Source organism: Thunnus thynnus, chromosome 7 (genome assembly GCF_963924715.1).
Source record: "Thunnus thynnus chromosome 7, fThuThy2.1, whole genome shotgun sequence".
NCBI lineage: Eukaryota > Metazoa > Chordata > Actinopteri > Scombriformes > Scombridae > Thunnus > Thunnus thynnus.
Window position 1 is genome coordinate 27,960,271 of NC_089523.1, and position 19,562 is coordinate 27,979,832.

The 19,562-nt window shown below is 42.1% G+C and overlaps 1 protein-coding gene across 4 annotated transcripts in view; it reads left to right on the forward strand.

The window, feature by feature from the left end:
• nectin1b (nectin cell adhesion molecule 1b) overlaps positions 1-19,562 on the forward strand; it is a 154,211-nt gene that overhangs the window by 46,589 nt on the left and 88,060 nt on the right. For all 4 annotated transcript variants that reach the window (XM_067595287.1, XM_067595290.1, XM_067595289.1 and 1 more), the window contains exons 2-5: positions 4,897-5,268; positions 6,861-7,160; positions 7,875-7,992; positions 13,444-13,595. In XM_067595287.1, the coding sequence (XP_067451388.1) occupies positions 4,897-5,268; positions 6,861-7,160; positions 7,875-7,992; positions 13,444-13,595 (942 nt within the window). The remainder of the gene's footprint in view (positions 1-4,896; positions 5,269-6,860; positions 7,161-7,874; positions 7,993-13,443; positions 13,596-19,562) is intronic.

The following is a 19,562-nucleotide window of genomic DNA, read 5'->3' on the forward strand; positions in this document are numbered from 1 at the left end:
TTGTTTACCCAAGAGACCTGGCTGAAGCACCATCAAATAGTGTCTGAGTGTAGATTAAAACAAATTCTCTGACACATGCTGCTCCATCTCAAAAAGCTGAATGGCCACCGTGAACAACAAGCAACATTAAACCTATAATATCGCCCCTCCTGCTAGTTTAAGTGCCCTATATGTATGTATCAAAGCCTCCAGCATAGCGAGATAGCTTACAGTTATCCCTAAGAGACAGAGACACCGCAATTTATTTTATAAAGCATTCGAAAAGCACTTCTATAAGTTGATAACATGATCAAAACACTGATAAAAAAAAGAAAAAAGATTCCACCAGGGGAATAAACAAGCATCTAATGGGCAATGTGTGTGTATGTGTGTGTGTGTGTGTGTGTGTGTGTGACAGAAGATTTGGACTCCCCCTAAACACCCCGTGTGTGTGTGGCCATGAATAGGGGAGCACAGAAGCCTGTTCCATCGCCGTGGGAACTGGGACTACATTAAACAGTCATTATCCCGAGTGGCTCAAGCCATGTTTTATCTATCAGCATCCCACTTAAAGTAACAATGGAGTAACCAAAGCATATCAAGCATGAGGAGATGATGTGTCTTCATGTGATAAGCTTTGAAGCTGCACTTTAGAAGAAGTTTATACAAAAATACGCCCGCTTGAATCACAAAGCGCAGCTGCAGTGAAGAAGAACGGTTTCATCTCTAACATATGAAACGTCATAGATTTGACCTATATGCCTAAATTAAATGTGAGGAGCGAGCGCTCAGTCCAGTGAAAATGGAAACTCTTCATTCTCTCCACCCCTAAAAAAGCCACAGAGAAGATGACATTTAAGTCCAAGAAGTGTGCAGTTTAATGACATCACATTACACATTTCCTGGGTTTTGAAGTATTCAAACTTCAAAGAGAGACGTCTCACTGCCATTTGGGACTGACAGTCTGCCAAGCCGCCTGGTGCAGCTTTAAATAGAAGACATTAATGAGTGTCTCTTGTAAAATATGCATTCAGTCCTATTTAATCTTTGCCTCTTTGCCTCATATTGCAGCGGCTAGAGGTGAATTATCTGAACTTTATTTGACTTGGGCACAAATTGATTTCTTTAGATGTGCGTGGACCAAGTGATAGTTAACGAGCCGGTAATTGTCTTTTAAAATGTTGTTGCTTGTCGGCCAGTTCAGCTGAAAAAAAAAAAAAAAAAATAGTGTTACGTATATGAGATGAGCTGCCAAATAGCAGTTGTTTTATGGAAATGAAGCTTCCTAGACTTTAGGAAATGGCACTCTGGTTTTCAGTTTAGGGTTTTTTATGGCGTTGTTATTGTTTGTGTATAGAGCAAGGTCTGGTTTTACATTGTCCTGAAGAATATTTGGAAGAAACAGATGTATGAATGTCTTATATTTGCAAAAAAAAAGCAAATTTGAAACGTTAATGCAATGTTTCTCATTCAGTTTCGAATTGTTACAGAAAGGAGTCAAGCTTCTTTTTCCTACCCTTGTTTGTTTTCCTATCTGGGTAATAAAATATCGACATTGATTTAAATATATTCACCCTACAGCTTTCTGTGGTAATCACAACTCTTTGCTTTGAAGATTGCCCTGCATTTTCCTGGATGTTGTCCATGCACCATAGGAAGACCATTTGACTGAAGGCTGTTATTCAGTGTAGCATGCCCCACACATTGTCCAGTGTGCCATATGCAAACAACACAAAGCACATGCTTTTCCTTGCTGCCTGACAGGCCAGATCTTGTTACAGTTGAATGTTCTCTGCACAGCTCTGTACTCAGGCCCTGGGAGTCTCTCGCTATCAGTGCAGGGCCAGACGGTACAGCAGCTGTTTTAATAGTGCCCCTTATGTCCCCCTTGATCCAAGTCAGCTCACTCACCTAGTGTGAATCAAACCATTCTTTTTTTTTTTTTTTTTTAATATTCTGTCAGCTTGGGCATACTTTCTGCTTTGTTTGTTTGTCCTGTTCCTTTTCCTTCCAGAAATAGGGCCCCTCTCTCCACTGGCAACTCTCAAGGCAGTGTCTGTCCTCAGGTGTATTAGAGCATGACTGTCCCCCCAGTCACCCTCTTGTCAGTGTGAGAACAAAGCAGCAGAAGCGACAACGCCAGCCAGCCTCAAACCTGCAGCGCACCTACAAATCTCCCTAAAGCTCCGCCTTCCTCTTTGTCTCCCTCTCCTCCTGGCCAGTTCTGCATTTCCCCTACTTTGCCTATCTTTCTTTTTCTTCCTGTTTCTGCATCACTGGTTCCCATAACCCTCACAAAATCTACTTTCTTAATGCCTCTTGCATGTACTTGGTTCTGCTCTTCTATGGCTTTGCCACTCTGTGGTATAGTCTGTAATTACAGCTCTACTGTGTGCTCAGCCAAGGACTCCTCCAGTCCTTGAGTGAAAGGGGTCCCCGTGGGCGCCCCTGGTCCTTCACGGAGGGGATTTGGGCTCTGTAGCTGTGTAATTATGCCTATTCCTCTGGCTTCCATTTGCGTGAGCTGCTGTTTATTTGGTTCAATCTGAGTGGGGAGTGGGATCAGACTCAAAGGAGGAAGGGCAGAGGGAAGGAGGGAGGGAGGGAGGGGCTGCAGCTTTTCACACAACCAGCCCCTGCCAGTATTGTTTTAGTATTCAAGTGGGTAAGGTCTACCCAGGTACATATTTGTGAGTTTTTACAGCCCCACTGCACAAACATCCCACCATTCCGCCCCAACGTAAGATTAAACTTTAACTTGTGTTGTCACACAGTAAATTGTGTTTGCTATTCAAAAAATATCATGCTATAGCTGCCACGACTGGTAATCTAAGCTGTGATAAAATGGAGTAAAGCATTGCCCTGAGGTGAGCAAGGACACAGGTGTTTCTCAAGGTACAGATGACAAGGTTGCCAGTCCTCCCTGTCAAACTGTATTAGTAAATCAATCTGTCATCTTCAAATCCCCCAAGTTTAAATCTCTATAGAGAGGGTCTTGCTGATGTGGTCAGAAGGAAATGAAAGATGATGTGCACTCAGTAACTTCAAAAGGTTGTCACTTTGTTTTTTTATATGATTTGATGTAGGCAGCAAAGGCTGTACTTGAGCGAAAAGAATATAACAATGGATAGAAAATGCCTTTCTCTCGTAATGCACTGCTTTCCAGCATAAGCCATTCAATCTGAGAGTTGTGCGAACGCTGTGAAGGATAGAAAAAAAATACATTGTTCATCTTAATCTTCTTGCTAGAGTCTGCACCGACTGTTTCCTCTCTTCATGCACGTATTGTGTCCCAGTGTCCTTAACTGACTATCTACAGTTTTTATAAGAAAAATCTTCCTAACAGTCTCTGCTGCTGCTTAGACAGTTTGACAGCCTGCACGCACTGAACTCTCCCTCCTCTCTGCTTCAGATTCCTGTATAGCTGAAGATAGACTACATCAGATATTGTATTGAGTGGGTGTATACATAAATGGATCCCTCTCACGTATTCTTATAGCTACATTTTAAAGCCCCCTGTGGAAACTTTATCTCTGAACGAAGCGATTATCCATCATTGTGATGCAGTTAGTCAGTGTTAAAGAGCTGCTCTGTTTGTGATGCATGTGTGTGTGTAGACCCCAGTCCTCTACTTGAGACCACAGCATAGTTTCCCTCTCTTTATGACTCGATTCACTGGTGGCTTTATGAGTCCATGTGATTAACAGAGGAATTTCAGTCTTTCTTCCTGTGGGCCGTCTATCCATAGGAGATAATTATAGCTGCGACTGGTTGTAAATACAATCCCAGCCAGGGGTTGTCGGACCAGGAAATGGGACATCATCAGACTTCACCTGGAGAGGAACATAAATCGGAGCCTGAGATAACAAAGATGTGTCTAAGACAACAGGATACACAGGACCTGGTGCGGTTCAATGACACCTCTGTTCAGACTGCACACTCAGGTCAGATCGGGTGTAAATGAAAGTTGTCGTTGTTTAACTGTATTTAAGAATCAGATTGAAAGACCAGGGAGTCCAAGGTGACAACAATGAATTGCTTGTTTTGTCTGACAACCGATCCCAAAGATATTCACTTTACAATAATATAAAACAGATAAAAGCTTAAAATTCTCACCACCAGATAAAAGCAGGCACTATGTAAGGAACATCTAATTCAAGGATGCTAACTACAAATGTGTGGACGTACATGGGCGTGAAGAAGAAGGGAGTTTGACACTTGGGTCACCATATACATGAAAGACTAAACCTCAGGCAAGTTTAATGCCCAGAATGCCCGCCCTCGCTAGTTGTTGTTCTTTTGCTACCAAACTCCTCACAGGCTTGGGTAGTAGGGAAGAGGAGCATAATTGCTGGGTTTTTTATATAGCTAATGTGTGTGTTCTCATTGTTTTGAGTGCTTACACAGGACTCCACATTGTTTCTTTTAATAGGAGCTCCAGGCATCATTGAAGTATTTGTGAGTAAAAAGTAATTAAAATTACAATGGGCTAGCCAGTGTGTTGCTGGGTAGGTGGAGGGAGCACAGCAGACGACGACTTGGCTCCAACTCACTGCCCTTGTACTCATTCATTAGTGATGCATTGGTTCTCGCTCAGCCCTCCCATCTCATCAGAAACAGTACCCTCGTGGACAAAGACAGGGTTGTATAGATGTGCCCGTTATGTTAATATCAACTCCCCCAGCTTTTACACACAACTGCTGCAATGTACCTACTTTTTACACTGATGTATGGGGAGTGTGTGGCTAAATCCTGTGAGTGTTGTGCGTGCATATACTACCTAGGAGGCTGAATTGACTCCTTGATTTTCAGTGCATGTACTTGCTATTGACTGGAGTGTTTTGCTTGGCCTTGGACACTTGTTAATCGTAATTAAATGTTTTTTTTTCTCTCTCTCTGTGTGTCCTCTACTTCTAGCTGGCAATGGTCAGATGGTACAGATGGACCCCAGTAAGTCTGGCTTTGTGGGTTCACAAGTGGAGCTGCGCTGCATTTTCGTCAACAGTAACCCACCAGTCAAGATCTCTCAAGTCACCTGGCAGAAGCTCCTCAACGGCACCAAACAGAACGTGGCCATAGCCAACCCTGCCCTCGGCGTGTCCGTTCTGCCGCCTTTCAAGGAACGGGTCAGCTTCAAGCAAGCAGCGGTTCGTCACCGTACGCCTTCGCTGGAGGACACCACCATCATGTTCTCCAACCTGCAGCTGTCTGATGAAGCTGCCTACATCTGCGAGTACACCACGTTTCCTGCGGGCAACCGTGAGAACATGGTCAACCTCACGGTATTCGGTAAGAACTTGTTGAGAATTTTGTAAAATGTTAGCATTTGGAGATTATCAGTGATTTTAAGGCTGTTTGAATCTGCAACATTTGTAATTTTATACAACTGACAAAATCTTGTACTCTAACAAAGACAAAGGCCCTCTATACAGATTAAAATCTGACTCATCAGTTCATCTTTCAGACTGTGTAATTGTGCAGTGGATCAATTCTTTAGCCAAGAAAAGAGAGAAGACAAATCAGGTTCTACAACTTAACATCAGTTATGTCTCAGAATATGTTATTGCTGGCCTGATGAGTAGTCAGAGGAATATAAAATCTGTCACCCAAATTTGTTTTCTCTTTGACTGGTAGAAAAGATAACAGGGGGTCAGAGGCAAACAGGGTCAAAGTGACATCTTCTTTTTTAGTGAAAGGCTTAAAGAAAGACTTTCACAGCTTTTCTTATCAACATTACATTGCCACAGGCTTTGTTGTAAATTAGGTTGGATTCCTTTAGAACACCTCAAACCAGATGGCTTTTTTCTGTTTGCTAAAGCTGTTGGTAAAGCTGTTGGTTGGTTGTTTACAGTTAAAACTCCCACTCTGCAAAGGTGAAAAGCACTGTACTGCGGCAGCCATCATGTCATGCTTGAGTCCACAAGGCTCTCATTCCATTGTGGACCTTGTAGTTGATTATACATGTTCAGCATTGAAGTGAAAATCATTTTGACGGATTCATGATGTGATGAGTGGGGTGACGTGTCGTTTAACGCCAATCCCAGATTGGCCCATATGGCTTTTATAAAATAGGAAACTGCTGCAGGCAGCAGTCAATAAAAATGGCAGGTGAGACGGAAATCAATAAGGCCACTTCAGAGTGTGTAATTTGGCCTAAATAATCTCATCTTGGAAAAAAAAAAGGAGTGCCTGAGAAGTAGTTAATCTTGAAGAGAGGCGGCTTTGAAAAGGTTGTGTGCTGACTCTGATTAGAGATCTAATTAGAAATTAAGTGTTGGTGTGTTTTCCATTAAGTCCCAGTAAAAGAAAAAGCACTTGGCTTAAGTAGTCCCTGTTGCCAGAGCTTCTTGTCAGCCCTGAGTCCCCATTTTGTGTCACTGAGCCGCTGAGGTCTTTTTAGGCTTCTGTGGCTCAGTGAACATCAGGAACCTGTGTGCAGATAACCAACCAGTAGCGTTCAAAGATCTCTTTCAGTTATGCATTCACTCAAGCTCAAGCCTGCCTTTTGATGTACTAAGAGTAGATAGCTAATTGGCAACTCACAAAGGATTCAAATTGGATGACTGTGCATTTGGGTAGGCAAGTGGGTCCTACATCTGTGAGAGCTTTGACAACTGCTTCGGCTTTTGAGAAAGGAAAGAGGCAGAACTTTGCATGATTTGAGTTACAACGCTGTTTTCATCTCAGCCCCTCAGTTTAATTTACTTCAAATAGCTGTTTTTATCAAATCTAAGGCTGATTTTAGGCGAAGTAGACACAAATAGATAGAAAAAAAAGATAGATACATAGAAAGTGAAAGAATAAAAAAACTTAAGATCTGTATTTAATGAGCTTTAATTACATTTTAGCGATTTGGTTGCTTTGTGCTTTCTTTTCTACAGCTCGCCCTATGACACGTATGACCTTGACAACACCCACCATCGTGGCCAGGGCTCAGAAACGCAAGATGACTGTCGCCACTTGTGTATCAGCCAATGGGAAGCCCCCAAGTGTTATCAAATGGGACACCAGGTTGAAGGGCGAAGCCACTTTCCAGGAGACTCGCAACCAAAACGGGACGGTGACAGTACGGAGCAACTACGTGGTCATACCGAGCCGAGAGACCCACAAACAGAAGCTCACGTGTATCGTGATGTACCGAAATGAAAAGATCACGGACAGCGTGGTGCTCAATGTGCAGTGTAAGAATCCAAATCTTTCAAAGCTCCCATATGATCAAGTTTACATAATGATTTTGTATAAATGTTATATAATATTAAGGCTGGTTTTTGTTTTTTTTTTTACAAATTTTCACAGACATTTCTTTTCAGTATATGATAAAATGAGTAGACCAATTTGAAGCACCCAATTGTGTTTTCCATGCAAGGTGACACCAGTCACCAGTGATTACATCATCATCTGTTTTTCTCCCAGATCACCCATTTTTTACATTTTTGTTAATATTTTTAAGAAAAAAGGAAAACTGAAACAAAAGCCTCAATTTTGTACTGACAGTATGCAGGGGTTCACTGCTTTTAGTTAGATTACATCATGCTTTACACTTTTTTTTTACAGGTGTGCATAAGAGTACAGAGCTAATCAAGACCACGTCCAGTTGTGGTCCCTGGGCTAGACCTAATCTGAAACTATTTGCATCAATGAATGGGCTTTTGAAATTTGACATATTTGATCATATATGCATTCAGATAATGGAACATATTATAATTGGGATGATTTAAATGCCAAAAAGAATAGAGGACCACTTCACTCAGAACGGATGAATTTGTGGATACTAGAGCATCACTGTTTTGTTGCTAGCAGCTATTTGTATGCTTTCCCAGAGCTGAAATGATAAAACGATGTTTTCGGGTTATATTGTGGGGAGAAGAACTGACATCAGCATGCCCTCCTTGCAGATGAACCTGAGGTGAAGATCGAGGGCTTTGATGGGAACTGGTACCTGAACCGTCAGAATGTTCAGCTGACCTGCAGGGCTGATGCTAACCCCCCTGTCACGATCTACCAGTGGAAACTGTGAGTCTGACTAAACCCTAACAAAACCCCTTAAGGCTCAGAAGACAAGACAGCATGGCTGTGTGTTATTTCTCTCATGTTAGATTTCTGACTGGGAAAAAAAAGAGCTTTTTGGAGGGTTTGCTAAAGCACAGGGAGGCAATTTCATTCAGTGTACCAGTCGAATGGAGTCTGCTCTTTTCCAACATTTGTTTCAAGGCATATATATTCAGGAAAGTAATCTTCAAAGATAAAAACACACCAATTTCCTTCATCCTCTCCAGAAATGTGTCTCCATTTATTTGTTAACATCTGTTTGGTCTTGTGTGTCCGTGTGTGTGCGCATGTGTATCTGTCTGCAGCTAATCTCGGACACTACTGGACCCATCAGCCTAAAATTTTTTGCGTATATCCATGACTGTATGCTCAAGGACCTCTTGTGGTTGCAGTAATTAATAATTGTTGAAAAACCTATTTTATACCACCATTGACTGCTTACTCCTCACTCCTCTTAACCAGCCGGTAAGGACTGCAAGTGATCAACAACTGCAGAAAAAGGCATTTCCGGCAATCAGCTAGGCTAAAAACAAATCTGTTGCAGTCCCCATGTTGGCCTTTGTCTTGGCTCAAAAACTGACATCCATAGAAACGTTTGGTCTCATCTTGAAACGGAGCATCTGTACATTAATTCCATACCCTATATGTTATGATCCACTAAAGTTAGACATGATACAAGATGAGTAAATCCCCATTTTTTGTTAGCTTCGCCGCCATCTTTACTGTAAGGAAGCCGAGAGGGACGATTGTGTGAGATTCAACTTTTCTTTGTTTGGGAGGATAGAGGGAGGTAAGGAAGGAAGTTCGGACTCGCTCCCAGACACACCTAGTGGAGATTTGCATTCTACTGAGTGCACTCTTCTAGTTTGTTTATAAAACATGTAATGAAGATAAGACTCGGACCTGAGGCGGAGCACAATAGATCTATTACAGCAACCACACACACCCCTATCAGCCCGATAGTCACAGATACTGTGAGATAAATGCAAACAGAGCATGGTTTGCTTTGCTTTTGGGTTTTGCTTTGAAGTGTTGGGACCAGCATGCAGGTAGAAGGGTAAGAAAGAGTCATTGTTGGAGCTTTTGTGTTCTCTGGAGGGCACAGAAGGCAGCTGTTTGTCCCTGACACACACACACTCACAGAGGAGAGGGCTGAAGCCGGAGTAGGAGCCGTGGATTAGGCCGGCATACCGGAGGGCTGACATCAGTGTATTTGACATTGTGGCAAATACACAAGCAAGAAGAGATACAAACATGTTCTCAAGGCCTCGGGGGATCGCCAAATAACCCTGGGTTTGATCTGCTTTGAGTAATGGCATGAAAGTTGGTCACGCGGAAATGATGTTTTACAGTAAAAATATAAGCTCTGCAACATGGAAGGCGTACAACTAGAATAGTTCGGGGTAATATACATCAAATGCCAAATTTCTAAACAAAAGTTGGCTTATCTCTTTGAATATAAAGCAACTCTTTTGAGCATATCACAGTTTTGAATGAAAGCATTATATGGTGAAACTGAGAGATAAATGTAGCAATTTGTCCTGTAATTGCTCAGTGAAGGCTAGGTTAAGAAATATGTCACTGGACCTCAGTGGGTGTGGATTAATAGACCATTGTACCCTCATTGTATCTACTCTACAGGCCCCTGTTGGATTTTAATGAGGCATAGGGAGTTTTTTTCCCCCTTTTTTCTTATGCATAGATTTAGCTTCCAGGGCAGAAACATTGATATACACACAGTAGCGGCAGAAGAAGACAAGATAGAGAAGATTTGGCCTGTTTGTTGGTTTTTTTTTCTTCAATTTTTTTATCAGAGGCAAAGAAAGATTTGAAGAGAGATAATGGAAGATAGGGAGAGAAGAAGAAGGGGGGGGTGAAGAGATGTGATCTAGAAAGACGAGGGCACTGTGCTGACAGATAGGAGGGGACGGCCATTGCTGCACTGAAAATGAGATGCCAAATCTGTTGTGAAGGTTCCCCTGGGCTCCACTGTGGAGGTCAGCACAAGGCTGTGACGGAACGATCCAGTACAGGCCGGCAGGATTGCGTCACACTTGACCACAAACACACACACACACACACACGAGAGAGGTATAGCCATATCCAATAATGCCTTTGATACAGAAAGACAATCCGTTGTATATAGTATTTATCTTCTTAAATGAGTTCATAGGTCGATTTTTTTTTTTTAACGAATCTGACTCATCGCAGCAACTAAATTATAAAAGAATCTGTATTTGCTCCATCTGCATTCATTTTTTTCTCCCATCTTCTGTTTGTTTCCCTGAATTGCACGGAGTGTGCAGAAAGCCTTGGCATACAATCCTTGAGGAAAGCATCTTAGATTGTTTTCTTTTCTTAGAGCACAATGCCAGAGCTATTTCTCAAAATGGGTTAATGGGGAACTGCTCTGAAATAGCGAGAGAGTCAACTAAAAAAGGACACACTCCATTTCAACTTTATTGTTTGTTTTTGAAATGTTTGTTTGTAGGGCATTCTTGTGTTGTTTGTTTTAGGTGCACACTGTTTTCAATAGAAACAAGAATGGTAAGTGGGGGAGTAGAGGACTGAAGAAATATTTATCATCACAAATAACATAATAATTAGTTGTGCACTAAGATTTCAGATTGGATTTTTTTCATAGGAGTTTCACAGCGCACACATACCCTCCCCTCACAGTGCGTTTTCAGTTTCCCAGAGACAGATGATGCTGCTATGAATAAAAAAAAAAAATCAGTGTTATTATTACTTCAGTCTCTCCTCTAATTACATAACTAGCTTACTTATCTCTATGATGAAAATTCTGTTTTTCAGGTCTATTAAACTCTACCATAAGAGAACTGTCGGCAATTCCTTAATCACCAGTAGCGGCGAATAAAAGTCACAGATTACTTAAAGGATCAATTCATAGGATTTAATGGAATCTAGCAGTGAGGTTGCAGATTGCAACCAAATGAAATACCTGTCTGTTCTAGGCTACTTTAAAAACATTGCAGTGCAAGATGGGGGGCTCCATAGAGAGGACCTGCTCCAAATGTAGATATAAAGTGCTCATTCTAAGGTAATGAAAACATAACAATTGTCATTTTCAGGTGATTATACACTAATTAAAACATACTTATAAATATTATATTCCATTTCTGCCAAGTCAGTTCAGCTAGATGCTGCAACACTGCACCTTTAATGCCCATTTAAATAATATTTAAGTCAAGTTTATTTCATTACTGCTGGATGTAGTACAGCTACTTCAAGCTATGAAGGCTGATGTTTTTTTTATATTTAAGATAATATTGTCAGCAGCTATTCCAAGAGAATGAAACCACACAATAAAAATTAAACTTGAATGTTAAAACACTTTAAAGGCCAGTGATACAGATGGATGTTTGATTAAAGACACTACTTTAAGTCCAGAAAGCAGTCTCAATTTCTTCCTTTTAATGAATATTATAATCTCTGTTAATCAGTTGCCTGTTGCCAATGTGAACCGTCTTATTTATAGACCTAATCATGCACATTAAACTAATATCTTTAAAACTAATTATCACATATTGAGCTTTTAAGAACACACAGTAAGTTTTTCCTGCATTCAAGTTTCAAACCGCCTCCACACCATCATGCGGTTTATAGTGAATTCTGGGCGACGGGTTGATGTATAGAGGCTTGAATCTCCCCCCCCCCCCCCCCCACCCCCAACCCTCCACACACTAACCTCCCGCATCTATCACACACATCTCATACATACTTGCACAAGAGCGGGCCCGCCAGTCATCAAAGAATCTGCATCAATCTCAAGCTGTTTGTTAGCTTTTCATTTTACTGGCCCTCAGGCTCCACACACACACACACACATATATATATGTATGCACGCACAAACAAACACACACACACATACATACATACATTCTGATGTCTCGCACAAATGCAGACATCTTAAGTGGCCGCAGAATCTGTGGTGAATCGCAGTTTGCCAGCCTTTCATTTCTGCAGCAAATCAATTGGGCTTTGCAGAACTCAGCGTTTGATATTGGCTTGCAAGGTAACTGATTATTGAATCATGGCATACAGTATTGAGGGATGTTTGCAGCTCGCTCCGCTGTGTCAAGTAGCCGAGCCTGCTCAATGAAACACAACACAAGCCGAGCTCTTTATATTACTTTTGTTCTGAACTAAAGAAAAAAAAAATACAATATAGTTATACTTATACTGACTTATCCTGAAAATCTGCTATGTAAAATGCATTTAAACGCATGTAGATCAGCTGTTAGCAACTGACATTTCATGATAGATTAATTAACAAATAACTCATCACTGTGCCTTTCCCCCCCCTGCCACTGAAGAGCCTTGTTGAAAGCCTGTTTAGCGTAGCTCAAGTGTTTGATGTGCGACCATTGTTAGTGTGAGACCTAATTTTGTTGCCTCTCTGTAATGTCATTTTGTTTTTCTCTGCTGTAATAAATGGAGCATTACATTGTTTTTAATGTTCTCACACACCAGCGGATCTCAAATTGTCTTTCCAACAGAGAGTAAGCCCAGGAGTGCGGGGAAGGAGGTCTTTGCAGCATCCTTATTCTTAACACAAACCAAAACCGCCACCGACGCTCAGCAAGCCACCACTCAAAACGAGCTATTTGTTTACTTTTTTCACAGTTGTCTTTTTAGTTGTAAGCTGGATCCATTCAGCAGTTGATGAAGCTGATCGAAGGGAAGGCAGCGGGAAATGGCAATTTTCACGAAATTTGATACCTTATTCAGCCTCCAGGCACCATAAAAGGGGTCCAGATAATAGAATGGAGGGTTAGTGTGCTCATGATCCATGACCTCAAAGTGTGCTTGACCTGATCAAAGGACATGAGCGAGCCTGAACGCAGTAGAAATAGTGAACCATGAAGACAAACACCTCAGGCAGGAAAAAACAGGCTCCGGTTCTCATTGACAGCCCAGCATATGCATCTTCTGCGTTTATCGCTTGATCAGCTGCCTCTCTTGACAGCTCCCCTGAGTTTTGAGTTCAGCCATGTGAGCTGTGCTGTAGTTGAGGAAGGAAGCCCCCCCTACATCTACCCCCCCTCTCCTTACCTACCACTGTCTGTTTTGTATTCCATATGCCAAAAAAGCCTGTGTCCTCAGGCTTCAACGATGTCTTACCTGTTTGGACCTGCTGGGATTCCCTGTCCTCATAATTTTGTTTGGACTTGATGGATGATGGCTGAAATATAGTGCTGTCAAATATTCCTGGTATTTACTGTATCTCACACTCACACACACACATCCAGGGTTGTTTGGCACTAGAGACTGTATTTTTCATGTGCTTTGAATTGCTTTGCAGCTCCTGGGAGAGGTTTTTTTTTTTTTGCTGTGGTCTGGTGTAATTCTGCCTTTTTATGGTGTCTGTATTATTCCCTCTCTTCCCCACAGTTTGAACGGCTCCCTGCCCAGTAATGTGGAAATCAAGAACAACACCCTGTTCTTCAAAGGACCTGTGACCTACGACCTGGCGGGCACGTACGTCTGTGACGCAACCAACGGCATCGGGACTCGCACCGGCATCGTGGACGTCAACATCACAGGTAATTCGACAAAGTCGGTCTCTTGACGTTTCTCTCTCTTCGTCTCTTCAGTAACTCTGGCATGGCTTGCATCAATACAGTAGCCCTCTAAAAAATTTTTGTCAGCAACCAACAAACCCCCATCAGCTCAATTCATTAAAAATATCCATGCACACGCACGGACCAACATAAATGATGCAAACACACAAACACCATTTCCCGCACATAAACTGGTATTTAGTTTAGATATGAGAGCTACAAACTAATCATTGATTACATTTCTTTGATATCACTGCCGAAGATGTCCATGTGATGAATTAATGATATGGACACTATAAAGAGCCACACAGATGTGCGTAATGGTCGCACGTGATGACAGCAGTTCTGGCTGTAGGAGAGCCTCACCAGTGCAACACAATCGACAGGTGTACAGACTGGTGGAGCAGGTGGTGAATTGATATGAAAAGGGCAGGTTTAGGGTGTGTCTTCATCCATTTATGGCTAATTGTGGGAGTGAAAACGCGCCCAGTTCCCCAGTTGACTGATTTATAAAACAGAACCATACGTACACATGGCTTTATAACAAAAAATAACGCATATACATATTCCTGGCTTCGTGCGTACACACAGTTTTAGTCCTGAATCTACACAGAGTTTTTATGCATCTGGCCCCAGGTGTTTGTAGCAGGTCAACTATGTGTTTTCAATCTTGCTCCTACCTGCCCTGGCTGTGCAGCTCCCTGCTGCACTGTTTGGCAGGTTAGAGGGAAAAAAAAAAAAAAAAGCTTTTGTGTTTGTGTATCAGAGCTTCACACACACTGTGAGAACACAACAGCCGCCCCCTCCCGCCCTGCCCTGTTATGCATCTAGCTACATGTGTGGGAGCGATATAAAGCAGGTCTATTATCGGCACCTAAAATAACATCAAGCAAAATGGGGGTTTGAGGTGAGAGTACTGTATTGATCATAGTTTGCTCGCATCACGCTCACATTTCTCTAAACAGCCCGTGCCTCTCTCTTGCAGTTGAGCACTGCGCTAGTTCTTTTGTCTCTTCTTCTTCCTCTTCCTCTGCTTCTTCTTCTTCTGACTTCTGGGGAAAACAAAATGCTGAACAAAACTGATTCAATTCCCTTGCCTTCCAGATAATTGTTGGCACACACGCATTGTGGTTCCTCTGGGTTCTTATCCATAAGAGACGATATTTTGCAATCAAAGCCTTTGCTTCAATATATACCAGATCTGACTCTGCTATACGTACTACAAATGCGGCGACCTTTCTCCATTGGTACCAGCTGTGTATGTGGTATGGGAGACTGTCGCAGTTTTGGTCTGGTTGGACTGGAAAGGCGTTTTCCTCCCCTTTACTCTTTGTGCTGCTTGGTTTCTGGGAAGCGGGGGTGTTCTAACTCACATTGCTTTGCATGTTGACTCATGTTGTGTCTCTGGGAACGCTGGGCTTAGTGTGAAGTGAACAGCTGTGTCTGACAGTGTCATTGCATACCTTTTTTTCTGTTTCCTCCTTTTTCAGTGTGTTATTCTCTACTGGGAAGGGTAAGACTAGGACAAAGCAGCTCTGTAGGATATGATGTCATTACCTGCAGTGTGAGAAGTTGCCTATCCAATGTAGGCGGGTTAATAGTGTGATAATAGAAATCTCAAAAGAGCATGAACAGTCCTTACTTATCAAACAGGAAAGTGAGGAAGTAATCTACCGTCAGGAAATCACCGTGCACCAGCTTGTATTGAGTAATAGTGTTCCGAAGAGATTTCACTGTTTGGCATAAAGTACTATATCCCTTTGGAAAGGAAAAACAAAGGCACCAAAGGCATTTTCTATTTCTGCTTTTTCATTGATTGCTTAAATTAACAAACCACGTTGCTATTTTCCCCGTAGTCTTTCTGTTTATTCTCATCATTTGTCCGTATAATTTTATTGAGTGAGTGAGGTGAACAATGAGTGGGTACATAATTTGTGCGCATTCAGTTTCAATTTATCTGCATACAAACTTTGAATCCAGGCATTTTTCTGTTGTTTTTTTTTTTTACAGCCACGTAAAGGTTTGCAGATTGCTCGGCAGCAGATTAAAGGGAATGTAATAATTGATTTTAAAGCTGTGAAAATGCTCTTAGTTCTCAGCAGTAGGTCGTTGTTACTTCCTATTACTCTGCATGTTGACAGTAATTACTACAAGTTATTACATATCATTCAGGGACGTATAATTATGAATTAAAGCAAAGTGTTTTGCACAATTTCTACTTGACTACTTGATTGTCACTTTTCCGTTGGCTGGCAGAATTTTATTCTTGATATTAAGTACCAACATGCCAGAACATATTCTTTATTACAAGCCACAAAGCACTCGGTGGTCTGTTTTTATCCTCTGTGGTAATAAGCTGGCCAGATGCTAGCTGTAAATGTTCTATATTGTTAAGATGGCAAGAGTCCTGAATTTCTGTTTAGGGTTCATTCCCAAAGGGTCCAACACAAGCCCTAAAAAACATGTTGCCAGTTCCCATAGTAACCTTGACAAGAACAGCCAGGCTCCCTTTCCCAATGTGCAGTTCAGAGGCTGAGCTCCAACATGGTGGCCAGTCAAATTGTACAACAGCTCGCAAACAGCGGGTTGACTGTAAAACGTTTGTATGCTTTAGGATGTAGAGAGGAGTGCAGCAGCGTGTGCAAACAGGGCTAGAGCTGTCCTGCTCTTGTGTCTCGTGCAGGTGCAACATGGACACTTTACACCGGGATCATACAGCGCTTGTGCTCATGTGCTCTTTGCTGATGTTGTGAAATGCTAGCCTATTCCTGTCTTAATGTGGGCTTGTCAGCATAATGTCTTTGCACTACCACAGAACACCATTAAGCTTTACAGATACGTGTAAAAGAAATCTTCCCTATTTAGAATCCATTTTATGTGAATGTGGAGCAGCTTAGATTTAGTATCGGCTATGATGACATGAATAAGAGACTGTTAGAGGTGATCTTGAGGGAGGGCTCCACATTTCCTTCTAGTTCTTTGAAGTGCTCTGTGCAACCTTGACATTGGCTGTGCATAATGACCCGTTGGCGGAGGTAAAGAAGTATGCTGATGCTTCATTAACTTCAAAGAGCATCTTTGTGCCTCCCAACAGCCTCAGACAGGCCTGGCTGAGACATGGCAGGTGAGAGGGCCCACTGCTGGCTGCTATTCAAGGCTGCAGCATTGGGCTTCAGTAATACTAGCTATGGGTTCTCTGCAGAAAAGTAAGCTGACCAAGTTGATAGTTGCAGTATATTTAGTTGAGCAATTTCTAGACCAGCACTGAACATAAAATAATTATTTCTTTCCCTTGTTAAAGGGCACGTTTTTAATTGTCTTTGAATTTAGAGGCACTCAGGAAAGTGTTATTTCTCCAGAGTCAATAACTCAGGCATCATAGCTGCCCTTTTTTAGTCTGCAGTAAACTGTATCAGAGCATTGACAAATCTGAAACTTAAACAATCTGTCAACCACCTCGTACCACCATTGTACATGGTTCTGTCAGTATCAAGACCTGAATTTATCCAAATGTACTACTACTAGCTGCATTATGCATTAATTTGGCAGTAACACTTTTGTTTTCATTTTGAAGTAGATTTTTAGATTGACACAGCAATATACACCTGCCAGGGAGACAACCCTGCATTCAGCGTCAGGAAGATAAAATGTCTGTGACAACTTGTTTGTATCACAGAAAAGCTATTTTCTCACACTGGGAAACAACACTGATGTAGCACTTAAGGAAGGTGCATTTTAATCAAGCTCCTCAGTTTTCATGGACAGATTTGTGGGAGCTGCATAACTGTCACCTCGGCAGATAGCAGGGCCACAGAGCAACTTGTTTCAATTAGTTTGGGGATAGTGTTTGCTGTGGAGATGGCATCAACGACAGTAAGTCACATGGGCTAAGACGGCTTTCTCCAAGGACGTGTTCCGCAGATATGGTGTCGCTTGTCAGAATCTAATGAACCACTCTCCTGCTTTAATCAATCCTCCCTCACAGAAAAAGAGGTGAAAGAGGAAGTCTGACGGAAAAAAAGCAGAAAGGGGAGAGGAAGAGGGAGGAGAGGAATCTATAGCAAGAGAGATGAGCTTCATGTAATGGCCCTCTTCTTAGCAAATACCTCTCTCATTCACATTCAGTTCAGAAATCTCCTGAGGGAAAGTTGACAAGTCGTCAGATCTGATTAATCGCCTAATTACTAATGGGCATCAGAGGCCATGTTAAAAAATAAAGACAATTAAACAGCCTCAGAGACTCACAATGAAAGTTATTTCTGAAGATTCATTCTCCGCAGCTTTCCGTTTTAATAGGAATGCCAGTCAAACGGTGACTCCTGTAAAATATTGCAGATGAAAAAGCCGCAGAAGGAGGGCTGAATAATGTGGTTAAACCTCAAAGATTCTCCCCCAAACTTAAGAGAGCAAAATCAGTCTTTTATTAAGATAATCAGCTTTTCCACCATCACACTCTGTTTTTGTGCTGGAAACAAATCGTCGCTGCCATCTTAAATTTCTTCCCAGCGCATAATAAGACGTGATGAATGGCCGTTTTGTCGGGATAGCCGTACAATCATGTCATTATCACCCCTGTGAAAGGAGAAGTGTGGTTGTTTTCTTGGCAGCACACAATAATGTGACATGTGGGAAAATTTCCTTCAGTGAAGCAGCGCATTCACTACAGAACTCATTTGTTGACCCACTTGAATAATCTTTTAAACTTGATGAGATATTTTTTAACCTTGACTCCTCCACACAACAGCTCTAATCTGCGAGAGATGGGGGGGCCGGACTGAGTGAAATACAATGCATAATTCCCGCCACATTAGCAGGATCAGCTGTGAAGGATGATATCAGATCAGCTCAGGGTCAGCCAGTATGTGAACCTTTCGGCGATTACACTTATGGCCTTAACTTTCATCCTCCTTTGTGGGAGCTGTGTCACCGAGCTGCTATGGAGAGCAGAGGTGCAGTCGGCTTTGCTATAGGGTTTTACCACTTGGGTTAAACTGGATGGAGTCTCTTCAATTTAGCAAGAAAATATGAGGATGGATCCTTCTGTAAGCACAGGCAACCGGTGTCGACATCTGTTCACGCTCGCCTGAACAAGCAATAGTTCGCTCCCGTGTGAGAAAATGAACTTGAGAGAGAAGAGGTGCGGGGTGAGGGGGGAGGGGAAGGAATCTTAGCCACATGGTGAAAATGAGATGAATAAAACATAGACGGTCCAATAGAAATATAAATAAATAAAGGTATACATATGACTGAAGGAAATGCTTCAGTGGGTCTGATTTTTTGGAATGTAGTTTAAGAGGTAAAGTGGGTTTCAGAAATGGGCTCCGAGGCAAACAGAAACCGGGAGCGATACAGAGTTGGAAGAGAGGGCAGGATGCTGTTTACATGACTTTATGTAACAGCCTGTGTCAACTCCTGGTGTTCACCGCTTGTCACATTCTCTATCCTCCATGTCCTACAGTACAACGACGGGCGAAGACAGTGAGACGCAACAGTGCGCGGGAGGGGCTGACACTCTTTTAAAAAGTACCTAGATTGACTTTTCCTGTGTTTATTTACCAATCTCACTTTAATTTAATAGCCTCCACATAACCAATGCAAGCAAATGAGATCATTGCTGAGAACATTAGCTATGTCTATATAATGATTCCAAATGCTTGCCACTGGGTTGGCAGGAAAGCAGCAGCAGGTTGGCACTAGCAGAGGGAGCTTTCTCAGCATAAATTTAAATTACTGAGCAGAAGATGTTAGTCTGAGCTGACATTTGTTATAATTGTCCTAAAATGTATTACAACTTGTACTTAAAGGACCAGTGTGTAAGGTTTAGCGGCATCTAGCGGTGAGGTCGCCGATTGCATCCAACTGAATACCCCTCACCCTCCCCTCCCATGCATGTAGGAGAACTTACGTGGCCACAAAACTCATGAAAAACATGAAAGGCCCTCTCTAGAG